This window comes from Oncorhynchus mykiss, chromosome 7 (genome assembly GCF_057628025.1).
Source record: "Oncorhynchus mykiss isolate SJ-2025 chromosome 7, ASM5762802v1, whole genome shotgun sequence".
Taxonomy (NCBI): Eukaryota; Metazoa; Chordata; class Actinopteri; order Salmoniformes; family Salmonidae; genus Oncorhynchus; species Oncorhynchus mykiss.
The window spans coordinates 58,919,240-58,932,811 of NC_143028.1; the positions used below are offsets into that span (position 1 = coordinate 58,919,240).

A 13,572-nucleotide genomic window follows, 5' to 3' on the forward strand; every position below is an offset into this window, starting at 1 on the left:
CTTGTAAATGGAATGAAATAAATCAAAACTGTTTACTCACAAGTGTAGCCTAGGTTGTGCGCTCTGCAAAAACATGTGTACACTCCTACAATGACAACGGTAAGACTGTAACAATAAAATATTGAATGCATTAACAGAAATTACCGTACAAACAAAAGTAGGTGAGAAATTATGGTAATTAAAGGTAAATGTACTACCGGTGATACTGGTGTGCCATCCCCACAGTGTCTGCAATGGATTAGTCCACTATTTTTATATATTTGTCACTGCTCTACTAAAAGATCTGTCCACCAACAGCATATCTACTAAACAATCAACCAGTTGACTAAATGGGATCAGCCCTAGAAAATAGGTTTAGCTTTTTGTGTGACAAGTTAATGCAATTCTTGACCTTTGTTGTTTTGGTGTGTCTTGTCTTTTAGGTAAGATGTTAAACTAAATGATTTACCCTGGGAATACTGTGAGACTAACATTTTGTCTTTTTGTGTGTTTCTCAGGTAAATTGCGGAGCGGGACTGAACGGCATCATTACTGACCTTTCTGCACATTGTTTAGCCAGCCTCACCGGTGGGTACCCCCTCCTACACACGTACACCAGTGGTGGTGGGTACCATTTAGGATTAGGGAGGATGGCCTAATTTCTATTACAGCATTTTGGATGAATGTCATTCATATTCCGTCCACGCCACTCAATGTAACATTGATAGATTTCATTTTCCCTATACCCGTCATGAGGTTGCTACAGCCTACGAATTTGTTTACAATGTAGGTGCACAAACAGTGACACATTCATTACATGCCTTACACAATCTTGCCTGCATCTAGCTGATCTAGGGTGTAATCATTAGTCCAACAGTTGCAAACGAGAGTTTCTATTAGACAAATTCAGGTATATTTATCCCAGTGGCGGTCAGTGATGTCTAAGATGCGGGAGGAAGATAATTTTTTTCATGAGCATGGCCTTATTTCTATTACAGCATATAGGTTGAATGTCATTCATATTCCATTCACCTAGTTAAATGTAACAGCAATAGGTTTAGGCTATTACATTTTCCCTATACCCGTCATGAGGTTGCTACAATCTAGCCTATAAATGAAAGTTTACAACGTAGGTGCGCACAGGTCGAGAGAAATTTGAGCTGATCGACACATGGACAACACCGCCTTGCACACTCTTGCCTGCATCTAGCTAATATAGGGTGTAATCATAGTCCAACAGTTGCAAGTGAGAGTTTCTATTGGACAAATTCAGGTATGTTTATCCCCATTTGTTTCAGTTTAAGAAACATTTTAACAGAATCGGCAGGAATGAATACACCCCTGATCACGCATAAACACAGTTCACTTTCATAACAGCCACATTGTATTCCTTCTCGCAACTATGCTCTCTCCTCCTCATCTTTTCCCTTCATCATGTGTGGACGTAAATGCACAACACATCAGCTGTATGTGACCAGGCAAAAAAAACTTTCCAAGCCAAACCATATCATAACTGCTACACACAGCCTACATCATTGTCATCATATTAGCTAAAGTAACATCATAGTCAACATAGCTAATAGAACTAAGGCATTAGTGAACCTGCTGCAATAATACAGTAATGTTAGTGTACAGTCAGTAAGCCGTTTTGCACCTAAACCCACGGGCCACAGTGGCAATACATTTGTAAAACCAAAAGCTTACCTTAACACTGCAACTCTTCCAAGTCGTGTTGGATAGTCATAGCCAGCTAGCTAACATAGCATCCCTCTGTCTGAGCAGGGTGTTTGAGTAGGCTAAACTAGATAGCTGCATTTGCTAGCTAAGTGAAAGTGGAAGAAAAAAAATAGACTATCTTGCTTCTCCTTAATTTTGGAAGAAATTAATTTAACTGTTCAACTATTGTCTTTCTCTCTGAGTCAACTACTCACCACACGTTATGCACTGCAGTGCTAGCTAGCTGTATCTTATGCTTTCAGTACTAGATTCATGCTCTGATCTTTTGATTGGGTGGACATGTCAGTTCATGCTGCATGAGCTCATGATTACTGGTTAAGTCTGTGGAAGAAGATGAGAACCATGAGCCTCCTAGGTTTTGTATTGAAGTCAATGTACCTATGGTGCTACCCTACAGAGTGATGTTGAGCCTACTGTAGACCTTCATTGCAAAATATAATGTTTTAATTGATTTTTTGGTGACATGATTATATTTAGTATAGTTTTATCTAAAAAGTATAAGTGTTTTACTATTTTTTTTAAATAATCACTGAGGAGGATGGTCCTCCCCTTCCTCCTATGAGGAGCCTCCAATGACGTGCACATGTTCACCACCATGAGTCTATTTGACAGAATCTACTAAGTCTATTGGAGTTATTCTTCTCTTATTTATATATATATATATTTTTGTTGTTGTGGGTTTTATTTATTTTATTAAGATAGGAGAGATTGAGAGTCAGAAGGGTAGTGGGTCTGATATGAATCCATGACTACTCTGGTAGGATATACAATACATGTCTGCTGGAGTCCACGGCACTAATCGCTGAACCACACCGGCCACATCGATTTATATTCTTAGCTGAATCAAAACCCGAAACCTAAGCTCTCTCAAGTCAGTCAGACATCCATCACAAAATAAGAAGGGAACAGCGCACTGATCTGCGGAAAGATAGGAAAAGGGGAAAGACAGATAGGAAAGATGAAGGATGGTTAGGAAAAGGATGGGAAAATGGGAAGGAACTGTAGCTGTTAGTAGAGCATGGCTCTTGCAAAACCAGGATAGTGGGTTTGATTCCCGGGATCACCCATATGTAACAAATGTATGCATGCAAATGGAATATATTACTAATTTAGAAAATGTCAGTGTTCTCATTTTACCTTTTTTATGTGGCTTGGTGAAAATAAGCCCCTGCCTACCCAAGTCTGGATATACAACTGCCCTGTTTATTTTGGATTCTCAGAAAGAGGGATACATGGGAGAGGAGGAGGCTGCAGCGCCATCAATGTATTGATCCAAGCCGGCATGTGGCACAAATCACATGTCCCTGAGAATACTTTATCTGTTTGGCCTAGATAGAGTGCGTCCCAAATGGCACCCTACTCCTTATAATAGTGCATCTTCAGACTCTGGCATGCAGCCTCGTTCTCTTTGATCCTTCCTTACATTAATCCCCTGTTCAAAGAATCCGTTACCTCAGCTCTAAACAGCTGCACTGGACAATAAACCAACAATTACTGCTGGCTGTCGCAACCCTGGCAGTCATGCAAAGGAAGAACTCTTGCCTTGAACCGACCCAAACAGTCTCTCTGAAGTGTACTTCAAAGTGGCACCTTGTGCACTCTTCATCTGAGAGAGTTTCTCTTTACTTCTCTTTGGCACCCCATACCTTTTTTTATGAGTCTCATGTGTTCTCCATCATTATTAAGCTTTTTGTGACTTGTTCTAACATATTATCGGCATAAATATGGCTTTGTATTGCAACACCCACTAGTCATGTTGGGTCGTTCCACGAAATCAGTCCCTTTTGGGTAGTGTAATTTGGTGGGGAAAATAAATAAATCTTTGCATAATTTTACATTGTACTTTTCCATCTCAAGGTTCAATTTAAAAAATGACTATAGTAAGTGCCTATTAAGTGCCAAATAAAGTATCAGAGTTGACAGGTTGATTTAATTTTAAAGGCCCAATGCAGCCATTTTTAATTCAATATCAAATAACTTCTGGGTAACAATTAAGTACTTTTCTGTAATAGATTTAAATGAAAATGGACAAACCTATTTCTCAAACAAGAAATTTGCTAGGACTGTCTAGGAGTGGTCTGAGTGGGGAGGGGAAAACTAAAATCTAGCTATTATTGGCAGAAAGGCTTGGGAAAAAAATAATGTATTGGTCTATTAACCAATTTACCACATGGTGATGTCACCATGGAAAGCCAAAACTACCACCCCATGCGAACCTCCTGATTAGAAGCTCCTGTGTAGATTGTATTTTCAAGCAGCAACTATCGGAAAATAACACATACACTTTTACAATGTGTGTTTCATCATCTGTTGTGTACAATATGCTACAAAACACAGAAATACAATATGATACAAAATGCAGAAAAAAATGAATTTTGACTGCACTGTGCCTTTTAAATCAGCCATAAATCACCTTGTGACAGGGGGAATGGAAGCTTGTTTTGTGTAACAGGGAGGGGCAATTGAAGGCAAGCTTTGCAAAATATTTCAAATTAAAACATTTCTAGCCTGTCTATCTATGGGTAACAGGGTTGACATGTTATGCTTGACCCACTCAGTTGTCCCATCACAAAACACCAGAAAATTGCCAAAAAGAGTAGAACCAGCTCACTTGCTTTTACACTATGATTTGACTATTAGATGTTCAATGTTTTTGGGGGGATTTTTTTTTCCCAAAAGGAATCATTTCACCATATTAAAAATAGAGTTAATTTTATGTAACAGGGTTGAACTTAAAATTAGTTTTTTTTTTTTTTTTTTTACCTAATAAAATGAATAACTAATCACATTAAATAAATAATCATCTTCAGAAATTACTTTGTTAAAGCAACAAAAGGAACTTTATAACTTGGGCAAATGTTGGGGTTAAGTGAGTTAAAATCTTCCTAGACATCAGAGTGCAGAGGGACATGCCAGAATTTTTGCACATTAGCAAGTCCGTATTCATGATTTATTGGATTTTCTATGTTGTACACTCAAAAAAAATGTGGGGTTCAACAAGGGTTCTTCTAAGTTCCTCAAAGTTCTTTGAAGAACCTTAGGGTTCTTGACACTGAAAATGGCATCTAAAAGGTTCTTCCAAGAACCCCATAGGAGGTGGGTTTATCGAGGAACCTCCTTAGTTGGTGGGGGTTCTTGCAGGAACCCAACTGAAACATTTTGATTTGAAAGGACAGCAGGTGCAGGCACTTAACTGAAAAATCTCCTCAGTTTAAGGTAAGGTTTGTCCCTTGTATTACCTACATTTATATTGTTTTATGATGATACCATCTATCTTTTTATATTTGTGACAATCTTTCTAAAACAGAAAATGGACACAATTCAATGGATATCAAGCAACAAAGAGGTAAGAATATGTTGAAGGCTAGCTGTATTGCGTGCAGATGACGGAACTGCTCACTTTTGTGTCTATCTGCAGGTATACGAGGAGGCATAAAAAGGTATGTAAGTAGGTATTGGCATGTAATGCAGATCACATTTATCATCCTCCTCCCTTACCTCTTCAATGAATATCCCATAGGCCTCTACATTATGGACACGGTATGTGTATGAAAACCATTATCAAAACAGTTTTTTAAATTCACATTCACCACAAAAAGTTATGAATTCTGTTGTGTGCATCTTTTGTTAATCATCTATATAATGTCTTTTGGGGGGGGGAATTCCCAGACTCTACCTTTCCTATACCTGAATATAACAGGAAATCTGTTCAATCACCATGCACTGCAAAATCATTCTGGCTATGGCTACGGAGACCATCAAGACATTAACATCAATACGCCAGAGGATAAACCCATTGGACTCTGGGCTCTGCTGGGAGTTTACCTCATATTTAGATTTTTTTATTCTGCTTTTCCACTAAAATCATAAACATTGACAACTAAAATATTGTGTCATTGTTATACGTATTATTATTATTAATAGGGGACGGGGACGGGGACGGGGGGGGGGTAGTTCAAAAATGAATCCCAAAAGGTTCTTTGAGGGTTCTTCTTAAAGGGTTCTTTGAGGATCCATTAAAAGGGGTTCTATGAAGAACCCTTTTAAAGGGTTCTCGGAAGAACTTATTAGGGTTACGCATGTCTTGTATTCAAGATCCTAAATGGCCTGGCTCCCCCTCCACTCAGTATTTTTGTCAAACAGAAAACCCAAACATATGGCAGCAGAGATGGCAGCAGAGCCACATGGTCTGCCATGAGAGGTGACTGTATAGTTCCCTAAAGTAAAAGCACCTTTAGTAAATCCGCTTTCTCTGAGAGCTTCCCATGTCTGGAATACACTGCCATCAGACACACAACTGCACCACATATCACACGTTCACAAAATGCATAAAGACATGGCTAAAGGTCAATCAGACTTGTGAACATAATCACTAGCTGTGTTTTGCCGCTTTCCATGTTGTCTGTTGTCTGTAGCTTGTGAGGTGTGGAAACACTTTGTTGCTTTTATGAATTTTGTCTTGCTGCTTTTTGTTCTATGTTGCTCGGGCTGTACGCTACGTCTTACTTGTCCTATGTTGCTCTGCGTGTGCTCACTGCTCAATGATTGGTTATATTGTAATTGTTTTTATTATCCTGCCCAGAGACTGTGGTTGAAAATTAGCCGACTGGCTAAAACCGGCACTTTTACTGAAACATTGATTAATATGCACTGTCCCTGTAAAAATAAAATAAACTCAGCTAATGTAAATTCCATACAGGCCAGAAGAGGGCTGTCTACCCCACGTACTTCACTCTTTAGATCCTTCTGCCAGTACTGAATAGGTCATTTTGGATGGGCAGAGAAAGAGGTTAGATAAGGGTGGAATATGCTTTAATTTACCGCCCATCTGGATACAATAGAGCGATTGGTTTATGTCCTGAGGGTGCGGGCCTTCCCACTAAAGCACAAGACTGGGGAGGAGAAAAGACGGAAAAGTCTAAGTGAGATCCTTGGTACTCTGACGTCACCCCATTGAAGTTGAAATGTAAAACGGTTAGGTTAGGGCTGGGGTAGGTGTTATGGTTAGGGTTAAGGGTATGGATGTCCCAAGGATCTCGCTTAGCATCAACCAATAATATTTTTTTAACATCAAAGTATGGCCTAAATTTAGAGCTAGGAATAGACTCTAGGAAGTGTTAGGGAATCAAAAGGACAGTCTTCCTCTATTCCATTAAAATATATTATTTGTTTGTTTTTAGTTCTATTGTTTTTATAATTCCCATTAGACATTCATTACACATCTCTAACTGAAGCCCTGTTAATGTTCTTTCTATTGAATACCTTTATTGTTTTCCTTATCAATGGTTATGTTACATGAGACCTCACCTTTACATGGATAGTGATCGATGGCTTAGAGATAAAGGACTCTGAAGCCTTTGTTGGAAACTGTCTTAGCCTCGTACGAACCATCCTGATCTCGAGAGCTTCAATTCTGTTTCGTTACAGATCTGTGTAGCGAAACAGAATGTAAGCTTGTGAGATCAGGATGGTTCGTACGAGGCTGAGTCTGGCAACTTTGTAAAACCACAGAGCTTCTGATGCCATGAGTCTCGGCACCTCTCGCTCAGCCATGGTTGACCTGGAGAGTAAAATAAACTGTAATATCTAGACGACCATCCCCTGCTTCATTCATGTGATCGCCATGCGTGTTCTCAGAGGTGTTAAAATAGATACGTAAAGCTTTTTATAATTCAGCCTCCGTGTTCTTCATTTAAATCTCAGGTAATCCTCTTTTCATTGTCACTATCACTATTGAAAACAGTCACCGTTACCAAAAGCAGAGAGAGTGGAAAGGTGATGAAAATATAAAAGCCTCTTTAATTATCACCCTGGAAAGAGTGTAAAACCATGACAAATCCCAATGAGAAGTTTATTGTGTGGAGTGACATTATTACCAACCGTGTCCCCAACCTCTCTCTCTTAAGTGTTCCAGACCATGTCCCCAATACTAAGCTTCGGGTTGACTTTACCCCTGGTCCCCTCTCCCAATGCTAACCTTAAAGGGGCAATCAGCAGTTGTTAATCCATTTTTGGACGTATAATTTAATTATATGCATCCATTGATTTTTTTTTTTTTTTTTTTTTTTTTTTTGCATTTTCAAATGGTCCAATTATATTTTCCAACGGGGCTATACATTTGGGCGAGTTTTTTTTGTCTCGCCTGAGTAGCCTCGTTACACTGCCAAAAATTAAATTAAACCACCTAGTGTTCAGCGAAATAACAACACAATGTCAAATACAGTGGGGCAAAAAAGTATTTAGTCAGCCACCAATTAATCCCAGAACAACAACAAAGGACCTTGTGAAGGACCTTGTGAAGATGGAGGAAACTGGTACAAAAGTATCTATATCCACAGTAAAGAGTCCTACAGTGGGGCAAAAAAAGTATTTAGTCAGCCACCAATTGTGCAAGTTCTCCCATTTAAAAAGATGAGAGGCCTGTAATTTTCATCATAGGTACACTTCAACTATGACAGACAAAATTAGAAAAAAAAATCCAGAAAATCACATTATGATTTTTTTATAAATTTATTTGCAAATTATGGTGGAAAATAAGTATTTGGTCAATAACAAAAGTTTATCTCAATACTTTGTTATATACCCTTTGTTGGCAATGACAGAGGTCAAATGTTTTCTGTAAGTCTTCACAAGGTTTTCACACACTGTTGCTAGTATTTTGGCCCATTCCTCCATGCAGATCTCCTCTAGAGCAGTGATATTTTGGGGCTGTTGCTGGGCAACACGGACTTTCAACTCCCTCAAAGATTTTCTATGGGGTTGAGATCTGGAGACTGGCTACGCCACTCCAGGACCTTGAAATGCTTCTTACGAAGCCACTCCTTCATTGCCCGGGTGGTGTGTTTGGGATTATTGTCATGCTGAAAGACCCAGCCACGTTTCATCTTCAATGCCCTTGCTTGATGGAAGGATGTTTTCACTCAAAATCTCACGATACATGGCCCCATTCATTCTTTCCTTTACACGGATCAGTCGTTCTGGTCCCTTTGCAGAAAAACAGCCCCAAAGCATGATGTTTCCACCCCCATGCCCCACAGTAGGTATGGTGTTCTTTGGATGCAACTCAGCATTCTTTGTCCTCCAAACACGACGAGTTGAGTTTTTACCAAAAAGTTATATTTTGGTTTCATCTGACCATATGACATTCTCCCAATCTTCTTCTGGATCATCCAAATGCTCTCTAGCAAACTTCAGACCGCCCTGGACATGTACTGGCTTAAGCAGGGGGACACGTCTGGCACTGCAGGATTTGAGTCCCTGGTGGCGTAGTGTGTTACTGATGGTAGGCTTTGTTACTTTGGTCCCAGCTCTGTGCAGGTCATTCACTAGGTCCCCCCGTGTGGTTCTGGGATTTTTGCTCACCGTTCTTGGGATAATTTTGACCCCACGGGGTGAGATCTTGCGTGAAGCCCCAGAAATTACTCCCACAGTTGATTTCTTCAAACCAAGCTGCTTACCTATTGCAGATTCAGTCTTCCCAGCCTGGTGCAGGTCTACAATTTTGTTTCTGGTGTCCTTTGACAGCTCTTTGGTCTTGGCCATATTGGAGATTGGAGTGTGACTGAGGTTGTGGACAGGTGTCTTTTATACTGATAACAAGTTCAAACAGGTGCCATTAATACAGGTAACGAGTGGAGGACAGAGGAGCCTCTTAAAGAAGAAGTTACAGGTCTGTGAGAGCCAGAAATCTTGCTTGTATGTAGGTGACCAAATACTTATTTTCCACCATAATTTGCAAATAAATTCATTAAAAATCCTACAATGTGATTTTCTGGATATTGTTTTCTCATTTTGTCTGTCATAGTTGAAGTGTACCTATGATGAAAATCACAGGCCTCATCTTTTTAAGTGGGAGTACTTGCACAATTGGTGGCTGACTAAATACTTTTTTGCCCCACTGTACAGGTAGCCTAGACCAAATAATTAACATCCAGTCTCATTCTGTTAAAGGTCCCCAATGCACACACATCCCTGGGGGTCTTCTTTTCAGTTCACTGCAGCTAGCGACTGGAACGAGCTGCATCACACTCAAACTGGATATTTTTTTATCTCAAACTCTTCAAAGACTCAATCATGGACACTCTTACTGACAGTTGTGGCTGCTTTGTGTGATGTATTGTTGTCTATCTTCTTGCCCTTTGTGCTGTTGTCTGTGTGCCCATTGTGCTGTTGTCTGTGCCCAATAATGTTGGTAGCGGCACAAAACATGGTACAATGTTGTGTTCCTACCATGTTGTTGTCATGTTGTGTTGCTACCATGATGTGTTGTCATGTGTTGCTGCCTTGCTATGTCATTGTCTTAGGTCAATCTTTATGTAGTGTTGTCTCTCTTTTCGGGATGTGTGTTTTGTCCTTTATTTATTTTTTTATTTTTTATTTTTTTTAAATCAGGTGGTCTTTTGGCTTTTGTTAGGTCGTCATTGTAAATAAGAATTTGTTCTTAAAAAACATCTTAGGGCTAGGCGTCCCACTAGCGGGACAACTTCCGGTTAAACTGGAGGGCGCGCAATTCAAATAAATAATTTAAAGAATTATGGATATTAAACATGTAGGTACATACAATTGTCTTATCGGTTGAAAGCTTATATTCTTGTTAATCTAACTGCACTGTCCGATTTACAGTAGCCATTACAGCGAAAGCGTGCCATGAGATTGTTTGAGGACGGCGCCCCACATTAAAATATTTTTCCACCGGCAGAGGTTTCATAAATTCACAAATAGCGATTTAAATAGATAAAATCCTTCTTTATATCCTTAACTCGTTCAACATGCAGAGAAAGGAATCCAAAAATATACCGCTATACTTTGTTAAAACAAGTCAAAATACGTTTCTATTTAATCCTCGGATACCCTAAAATGTAATCAAACTATAATATTTCATACGGAAAGAATTATGTTCAATAGGAAACCGATATTAGCAGGTGCGTCTTCCTCGGGCACCCAAACACGAATTTCCAATAGTGTGTCCCAGTACTAAAACTCATTATTCTTACTCGTTTTGGAAGAAACCAGCCTGAAACCTTGAACATAGAGTTCTGACCCCCTGTGAAAGCCAATGGAATTGCATACTGGGAGATAGATTTAATTATTTCCCTATACCTTCCATTGTAAGAGCATGGGCTCTCAAAAAAAGAAAACAATTCTGGTTGGTTTTTCTTCCGATTTTCTTCTACCATATCTATTGTTATATTGTGTTATAGTCTCCTACATTATTTTAACATTTCTACAAACGTCAAAATGTTTTCTTTCCAATGGTACCAATTATATGCATATCCTGGCTTCAGGGCCTGAGCAATAGGCAGTTAACTTTGGGCACGGTGGAAATTGAGAAAGATTGACTCTAGCCTGAAGTTTTTAATTTGAACTGACTTGCCTAGTTAAATAAAAGTTAAATAAATAAAATTAACCGTCACTCTCTCACGGGAATTCCACTAACGGCCCCGTACTTTGTGGGCTATACTCTGCCTTGTCTCATGATGGTAAGTTGGTGGTTGAAGATATCCCTCTAGTGGTGTGGGGGCTGGGCTTTGGCAAAGTGGGTGGGGTTATATCCTTCCTGTTTGGCCCTGTCCGGGGGGGTATCATCGGATGGGGCCACAGTGTCCCCTGACCCCTCCTGTCTCAGTCTCCAGTATTTATGCTGCAGTAGTTTGTGTCGGGTGGCTAGGGTCAGTTTGTTATATCTGGAGTACTTCTCCTGTCTTATCCGGTGTCCTGAATTTAAGTATGCTCTCTCTAATTCTCTCTTTCTCTCTTTCTTTCTCTCTCTCGGAGGACCTGAGTCTTAGGACCATGCCTCAGGACTACCTGGCATGATGACTCCTTGCTGTCCCCAGTCCACCTGGCCGTGTTGCTGCTCCAATTTCAACTGTTCTGCCTGTGATTTATTATTATTTGACCATGCTGGTCATTTATGAACATTTGAACATCTTGGCCATGTTCTGTTATAATCTCCACCCGGCACAGCCAGAAGAGGACTGGCCACCCCTCATAGCCTGGTTCCTCTCTAGGTTTCTTCCTAGGTTTTGGCCTTTCTAGGGAGTTTTTCCTAGCCACACCTGCATTGCTTGCTGTTTGGGGTTTTAGGCTGGGTTTCTGTACAGCACTTTGAGATATCAGCTGATGTACGAAGGGCTATATAAATAAATTTGATTTGGTAACGTGAGTGCAGGCAGTTGCTCTTGACGCAACTTGGGTACACTGCAGCATCTACCGAGAAGCTCTTGCTGCCTAGGGAATGCCTGACAGCTTGAAAGACGTTTTGGACACTTTGTTAAAGCAAAGCCCCTGAACTGTTGTGTATTTTCTGCACTATGCAATGATATGGGCAGCGACCATGTAACGCTTTTACAACATACAGAGTGTGCTGATTATCAAGAGGCAAAGCATTGACACGTTTTTTTAAATTGGGAGACGGCTTAAAGTTTATTTTACTGACCATAATTTTCACTTGTCTGACCGTTTCTCACACGACTGGCCTATCTGGGTGATGTTTTTTCTCGCCTGAATGATCTGAATCTAGGGTTACAGGGACTCTCCGTAACTATATTCAATGTGCAGGACAAAATTGAGGCTATGATTTAAGAAGTTGGCGCTCTTCTGTCTGCATTATAAGGACAACACAGGTCTTTACATCATTGAATTATATTTTTGTGTGCAAATTAACTCATGCTTACGGACAATGTTAAATGTGATATAGTGAAGCACCTGAGTGAGTTGGGTGTGCAATTACACAGGTACTTTCCTGAAACAGATGACACAAACAACAACCCTTTCATGCCCTGCCTCCAGTCCACTTACTGATATCTGAACAAGAGATATCAACAAGCGGTTCTGTGAAATTTGAATTTAATCAGAAGCCACTGCCAGATTTCTGGATGGGGCTGCGCTCAGAGTATCCTGCCTTGGCAAATTGGCTGTTAAGACACTGTTGCCTTTTGCAACCACATACCTACGTGAGAGTGGATTCTCAGCCCTCACTAGCATGAAAACTAAATACAGGGACAGATTGTGTGTAGAAAATGATTTAAGACTCTCTCCAATTACAAATAAGGTTTTATATGGAAGATGGTTAAATAAAGAGTGAAAGTATTGATTAGTATATAATTATTTGTGCCCTGGTCCTATAAGAGCTCTTTGTCACTTCCCAGAAGCAGGGTTGTGACAAACTCACTCGTACTGATGTTTAATAAATGTATCGTATAGTGTGTGATTGTTTGTGGCAGGCCTACAATGATGGCAAATAACATTTGAGTGTGCTGACCCCGGTGCTAGAGGGGCTATGCAGCTGGAGGTTGAATATTTGGAGGGGTACGGGACTATAAAAAGTTTGGGAACCACTGCCCTACACCATTACTAACCGTATCCCTGACGTCCTTTCTGCACCACAGGTGGTGATGGAGTCTGAGGAGCCAGAGCTGAGGGAGTGTGATGAAGCCTTTGAGTCAGATGAAGGCAATGTAGAGTCTTACCTGGAAGAGCCAGAGAGCAGCAGGGAGCTCCTGGAGAGGCTCAAGGAGCTGGAGGTGAGGCCCAGGGAGGGGGAATTCAGGGCTCGTCTAGGCTATATCGCATTTTGTCTGTCTTTGATTCCTCGCACCTTGTCTCCTCACCTCCTCAACTGTATTGGAGGAGAAGGTTCAAGGTCCCTCCACTCTGACCTTCTTCAATGGGTTTTGAGAAGGAGACAAGATGAGGATGAATTAAGAGCTCAAGTCTTGACCCCTGGAGCTGTTGACCCTCTGGGTACATGCCTTTTCTCGTTTGGGCAAAAGTCCGTCTTCCACCCTCTCTCCTCCATCCTATCTTCTTCGTGACCCAGAAACCGATAAGTGGTCGAGGAGAGTGTCAATTAGG

At 40.4% G+C, this 13,572-nt stretch overlaps 1 protein-coding gene across 5 annotated transcripts in view; it reads left to right on the top strand.

Annotated features, from left to right (window-relative positions):
- Positions 1 to 13,572, top strand: part of LOC110528236 (nck-associated protein 5-like) — a 99,951-nt gene that overhangs the window by 49,458 nt on the left and 36,921 nt on the right. For 3 of the 5 annotated variants that reach the window (XM_021610122.3, XM_090241506.1, XM_090241504.1), the window contains 2 exons: positions 498 to 567; positions 13,107 to 13,241. In XM_021610122.3, coding sequence (XP_021465797.3) covers positions 13,113 to 13,241 — 129 coding nt within the window. In that variant the 5' untranslated portion in view covers positions 498 to 567; positions 13,107 to 13,112. Of the gene's footprint in view, positions 1 to 497; positions 568 to 5,009; positions 5,157 to 12,971; positions 13,242 to 13,572 lie in introns of those variants that run through there. The other 2 variants (XM_090241507.1, XM_090241505.1) reach the window with 2 other exon arrangements.